This window comes from Gopherus evgoodei, chromosome 1 (assembly GCF_007399415.2).
Source record: "Gopherus evgoodei ecotype Sinaloan lineage chromosome 1, rGopEvg1_v1.p, whole genome shotgun sequence".
Lineage (NCBI taxonomy): Eukaryota > Metazoa > Chordata > Testudines > Testudinidae > Gopherus > Gopherus evgoodei.
Window position 1 is genome coordinate 261910045 of NC_044322.1, and position 6636 is coordinate 261916680.

Consider the following 6636-nt stretch of genomic DNA (forward strand, 5'->3'; position numbering starts at 1 on the left):
GTACCCCTGCTGCACAGCAGCTCAGGACCTGATTTTTTTCTTTCAGACATGTTGAGTACATGTGACTTCATTTGGCTTTTAGTGCAAGTTGTGGTTGGTCAGCAGTCCTAAAAATTGGGCCCAAAAATTTATGGTATGATTCAGGTTATGATGAGAAACATTTTCTGCTTTGTGTGTTTTTCAGGGCACTAGTGTTCTTTCACCAGGCCTCCATATAGGACTAGTTATCACTTTGGCAATAATGATCTATAAAAAATCTACAACTCAGCTGTTTGAAAAGCACCCTTGCCTTTATGTCTTAACATTTGGATTTGTGAGTGCTAAGATCACACAAAAATTGGTGGTAAGGAATCTTGTTTGTTTGTTGTTGTTGGATGTATTTGGTACTTATGAAAGTGAGGAATATTGTAAACTCTCCCACTCAACTCTGCTAATGTACCCTGTTGGTTATTGCAGAACCTCTACTACAACTAACTTGGGCCTATCAGAGACTGGCTGGAATTCACCAGGGGAACCTAACTGCCACTTGAGGTGGCCATGTTCAAAATTTAGTCCTCAAAACACAAGGTGCTTAAACTCCCTAGGCTCCTAACTTCCCCTGGTAAAGTTCCCTAGGTGCCTCAACTTTCACTGGAGTGAAATGGAGGCTGCCACCTCAGTCCTGCCATCAGTGTGCAGCTTAGTATCTAACTTTCACCTGTGCCCCAGCAGGGTTCACAAATTAGATATTTATCCACTATCTCTTCTGTGGGATTCAATCCAGTAGATGTGCTCAGAGGCCTCCATAGAGCATAGCAACTGGATTGGGGCCTGCACAAAACAGCCTGAGGAGCAGGTGGTGATGACTCTGCCTGATCCAGAACTTGGTTCTCCTATGTCCCAGATGAATGCCTTAATTACTGGACTATGGGGGTGTCTCAGTCTCTCTTGTTGAAACTGTTTCACTTTTATAAAATAATTATTCATTGGGCCAAAGAGGGGGAGAATGCAATTTCATAACCCACTGGTTAGGGCACTAACCTATGATGCAAGAGACTCAAATTCAAGGCCATGTGCCACTATTTAATTAAATAGTCAAATATTTTGTACAAAGTGGGACAGCTTCAACAGGAGATATCAAGACCCATCCAAGAATATCCGATAGCCCAGTGGTTCAGGCATTCCTGCCTTAACTTTTTAATCTTTAGACTAGGGCATACAGAGTTCTTCTAGACAACTGAAATTACAATGTTATGTTTATATACTTTTTTTTTTTCATTTATAAGAGGGCAAGACTCACCAGATCGAGATCTGCCTTACCCAGACAGGAAACCATAAACTCAACAAGCTCGTTAGCATTATTCTGGATATAAATATTGGAGGACTTTTGTCTTGTGACTTTTTGTATGGGTACAGACTCTGAATATTCCAGGTGTCTTAACAAACCTTCACTGTATAGCTAAACAGCAAAGTATTTGCTTCGAGTTGAGAAGCAGCTACTTGGCTTACAGTAAGCATGGCACAGACTCACTGTTTAGACTTCACAAGTGCATACAGAGCAGAGAAACAAGGAAGGACTGGATCCAGAAGGCACATTAAGACTGTTTTGAAGGTGTACAAGAACTTGTAAACACAGCTAGTTACCAGTCAGAAGGGGAGAAGGCTATATGTGCAGTTGTTACATAGCTGGACTGGATCCAAAGATAGCTTTTTCTACTTAATGGAAGTCTTTGTAGCTAACACATTGACAGCAGTAACATATAGGATCAGTCAGTGTCACTGTTTTGTTGTCTAGTCACATGAGCTTCATGGTGGCATCACTTTCTTTGTTATGGGTGGTGAGGGGAGAAACTTGCATACTTATGCTTCTTTTGTGTAAAGAGGTTCTAGGGGTAACACCAACAGCAATGCTGAAACTAATTGAGCAGCAAGCAGGCATGTATTAGAGAGGCAGAGGAGACAGGGTGAGCCAAAAGCAGATTTTGTGGTGGTGTTCTTGGGCTCACCCAAAAGACCTTGCTAAATAGTAGCAGAGCTTAAAGTAACTTTAAATAGAAAATGTCCTTATTAAAACCCCCAGTTTTTATTAGTCAATTGAACAGGTTGACTGTCCCTTTTAAGAGCATTATTTATTTGTACTGTTCCTTAATTTAAATATTTGTTACCATAATAGTTCATATTCTCAAAGTAAATTTTTCATTGATGCCAAATGTCAAACTTTGTAGCTATATCGAATCTTGTTTTATGTAGGTGGCCCACATGACAAAAAGTGAGATCTATCTTCAAGATACTGCATTTATTGGGCCAGGTCTTCTATTTTTGGACCAGTACTTCAACAGTTTTATTGATGAATATATTGTTCTATGGATAGCGTTGGTAAGCATTTGTTTTAAACTTTTAATTTACAAATCCACCAAAACAGTGTTAAATACTTATTTTCTTATGGAAGCCTATATAAGGGGCAGGTTGAAAACTCAGTCCCTGTTTTCCGATGCTATCATTTAAACTAGTTGTTTCCAGTGCCGTAATAAGGGCAAGGTGAGTGAGGCACTTGCCTCGGGCATGCAAAACGGAGAGGCGCAGCTCTGCCGTCACCGCTTCTTCGGCGGCAATTCGACAGTGGGTCCCTGAGTCCCTCTCAGAGGGAAGGACCTGCCGCCACTTCATTCATTCTTCAGTGGTGGGTCCTTCTTTCCGAGAGGGACTCAGGAACCTGCCGTCAAAGAACCTGGAGCCGGCCCTTGCCTCGGTCACACAAATTCCTTGTTATGGCTCTGGTTGTTTCTCCTTTCTTGGCACCCAATACAGTAGTAGCTATTCTCTACAATACATGGGGCTGAAGTTTAGGAAAAAAGAAAATCATGGAGACTCATGCCATGAATTCAGGCTTTTGCTTTGATGTAGATGTTAACCTGAATTTAGCAGAGTAATTTAATCATTCATGCAGATTGAAAGCTTTGTTAGCAGTGGAAATATAAATACATGGTTAATTTGCAATAATGGTTTTTAAAAGTCAAACTGAAGTTAAAAACTTGTAAATTAAGATGGCTTCTAAGTTACCCGAGTATAAATTTAATCACTTAAATACCTTTTTTAAACTACCAACCCAAAAATAAATGGAATAAACAAAGATATTCTTAAAATAAATGAACATGAGGGCAGAGCTACAGGGTAGACCTTTTGGTTTCAAAGCTTTTTTTGTAACATGAATTTGTTTTTGTTTTATTTTTAGGTCATATCTTTGTTTGATTTGCTGAGATACTCCACTGGTGTATGCATGCAGATTGCTGCTCACCTTCACATACATGTCTTCAGAATTTCATCACTTCAAGCTCCTGAACAGGTTCAAAACCATACTGACTGACTAGTAGTTCAAGCAGAAGAGGAGAAGCAGTTAGGGGAATAATGAATGAAGTAGATTCCCTTTTCAGGAATACAGATATAAAGCTTTTCAAGAAAAGTCAATGAAAAGCTCTGTAATTTGCTCAGATAACAAATACAATTACTTAAATATGAAGTTGTGCAGAGTCTATTGTGATTTATGCTTGTATCATGAAGCATAAAATTCCTTCATTGTATTCTAGACATTGCAATCATTACTTTTGATCATGAATTCATCAGTCTGAAACTGATTTTTCTGCCATGCACTAGATTCTGCTTGATTGAAAAAAGATAGACTGACTACAAATCTAAAGTTATGTACTAAAATTAAAAGTACTCACTATTAGAATTCTAAGAGCTGTTTCACTTCACACAAGAGGAAAAATGACTAATTTTCTTAAGTTTATATTGTTTCTAAAATCTCAAACTGATGAGAATTGCTATAAAATTAATAGATTTCTAGTCTGTGCCTAAAATAAAATTTTCAAATCAAGACTGATTAAAAATTAACCATCCAGCAACTCACTGCTGCTGTTACTATAATATATGGTGTTTGAAACGGTGAAGAGAAGTCAGCGGAGCTCAGGGCCTGACTAATCCAACCATTTTTTTTTTGTTTTTTTTTTTAAAAAGCTACTGGATTTTTCTCTTCCTTCCTCCCCTGCTTCATGTTTTATAACAAACTCTGCCCACCAATTCCAAATATCATTATCTCTTTGGGTACAGGTTCAGGGGGTGAAGCTTCCATTTCAGCTGTTACTAAAAATATATATAGCTTGAGTTTCCTTCTAAGGCCTGGCTTCTGGTTTTGCACGCATTATAATTTGTAAGTAACGCTTGTTGCTTGCAAATTAGATACTTGATGGTACTTCGGCATTATCAGATACATATAAATGGCATACATTTTCGCTGTAGTTATTTGCAACTGTAAACCTGAAGTGTAAATCTGCAGACTAAATATTTGGCCTATATATTTATAGATCTTATCAGCAAGGATCCTTTGAACACAACAGTGCAACCTATCAGATTAACTGCCATCAAAATGTGTTCTCTGTAGTTTTTACTTTGTTTTGGTAATAATGAGCTGTATGTGAGACTTTTTTTTTAAACACACTGTTCAAGGAATTAAGTATAACTTGTCAGTATTTAAGTATAAAAATCTGTCTAGAAAAATATTTCACACTGTTTTGTACTCAATCTTTTATCAGACACTTCACTGTATTTCATCACAGATTATAAAATAGATTATTGTAAAGCAATAACCAGTGTGATAAAAGAGCTCAGGCTGTGAAATGAACTGGTGGTTAATACATTGGTCTATTTGAAAATACTGGCCAAAAATAAGAGTAATCTAAAACCCAGTGTTTAAATAAATGAGAATCAGCAGAAGAGACCTGACTTAGTATAGCTAAAGGCTAGTGACATTTCCACCAAATCTAATTTTTAGGTAGCAAACATAACACAGAAGTCAACGCTAACTTTTCACCTCTCCAAGCTGTTTCAATAGACTAGTTACAAAAGCCCTTCAATGTGAAAGAACCCCTTATCAATTTCTGGCTTGCATTTTAAGCAATGAAGAATGCAGTTCACAACATTTCCAAAGCTTGGAATATACTAAACATGTTTTCACTTTTGTGAAGAAACCCACCAACATTATTGTAATAATATCATGATATAACCTGTTAGATTTCAAGTGGTTGAAAGCTCTCAGCCTTCATGCACCTGTGCTATGAGATTGCACTCCTGTGGTGGTGTTTCTTACTGCTGCTAATAAACTTGAAAAACATTCTGAATAAAGATTATACTTTCTGGGAATGAGGTTCTCTAACCCATTTATTATTAGAGAATCCTACTGGAAAACAGGATCATTGATTGCTGAGGCTATACTGCTGCCGTAAAATTGGACCTGTAACTCACCACTTGCCATGAGTGGTGCTGCACTGACCATGTAGACAAGGCTTAAGGGTTCACCCTCCTCACCTTGTTCAAGAAACTGGGAGAAAAGCATCATGCACAGATGAACTTTTAACAATCATTTTCATGCATGTTATTCATAAGATATACAGTGAAAAGTAGTAATGACAACTTTAACAGTTCTAAATGAGATGCATCAGTTGCTCTGTAAATACTGTAAGCGAGAACTGCTTAATGAAATAATTTTCAGTTACTCAGCAGTTTCTCTTCCACAGCAAGCTCAGCCTTATTTTCACTAAGCAGTAGGCCTAAGAAGCTTGTGTTGTGCTCTCAAAACAAGTTGCAATGTAGGGTATAGTTGTACCTGTGGGTACTAATGTTGTGCGGTAATAAAATTATGTTGTAGGCACTTCTTTCTAGTGGACTGGAAAACATTTGTTTGACTATATCATACCAGAAAAGACTGAGTAAATCTTACAGCATTATCTGATTATACTTAAATGACAACTTAGAGATAATATAAGTGGAGTTCCATGACTTGGTAGACACCAAAGAGTCTCACATTTTAACATGTCTTCCCAACATGCGTGAATTAGCACTGAATGAGTGTTTATTGCTCTGAGTCCTAATAACTGTTGTGGAAAAGTGTGGTTGCAATGGTGGTTTCTAACTCAAAATTTCAATCTCAGATAAGTAGCTTAGTTGTTTCCATTGCATAGGCCATCACAAATCCCCTCTCTAGAGGACTGTTCCCCTCCTCTATCCCAGTTTTAAACAGGGACTGAAAAACTGCCCTGGCAATATGAACTGCTGGCCTGGACGTCCCTGTCCAGAAAATATTGCAACAGTAACTCCCTAAAATATGACACAGGCTCCAGAATCCAGGAAGCAGTCAGAAAACAGGGGGAACCCAGTTCCAAAATGTACATATTAAGTAATGAACAAATATTTTATACAGAATCTCTATGGTCTGGTTTTGGAACCCTTTGGAAAACTGCATTTTTAGGGCAACTCTAGAAAAGACTGGACAAAAAATATCACTCCTTATGGGCATATTACTATACATTTTTATAGAATCAAAGCTAAAACTGTCATTACAATGAGTGTTAGTTCCTCCAAGTTATATTTGTTAGTGATGTCAAGCAGCTAATGACCAAATGTTATTTTTTGTATTAAATCAAAATTTGAAAATATTTCAGGGATTTCCTAACCCGTAAGAAATGAATATGTATACAGTGGTTTTCTGTAAAACAAATGCACGAAAACTCCAACCTGGCTGTAAAAAAGTAAATCAGAATTCACTGTACTGTGATATACAAAATGTAAAGAATTTACTTTAAAAACTTAATCTTCACTAAACTG

At 37.4% G+C, this 6636-nt stretch overlaps 1 protein-coding gene across 3 annotated transcripts in view; it reads left to right on the top strand.

Annotated features, from left to right (window-relative positions):
* Window positions 1-6636, top strand: part of CHPT1 (choline phosphotransferase 1) — a 39687-nt gene that overhangs the window by 31880 nt on the left and 1171 nt on the right. For all 3 annotated transcript variants that reach the window (XM_030544306.1, XM_030544312.1, XM_030544319.1), the window contains 3 exons: window positions 185-343; window positions 2230-2355; window positions 3212-3322. In XM_030544306.1, the coding sequence (XP_030400166.1) occupies window positions 185-343; window positions 2230-2355; window positions 3212-3322 (396 nt within the window). The remainder of the gene's footprint in view (window positions 1-184; window positions 344-2229; window positions 2356-3211; window positions 3323-6636) is intronic.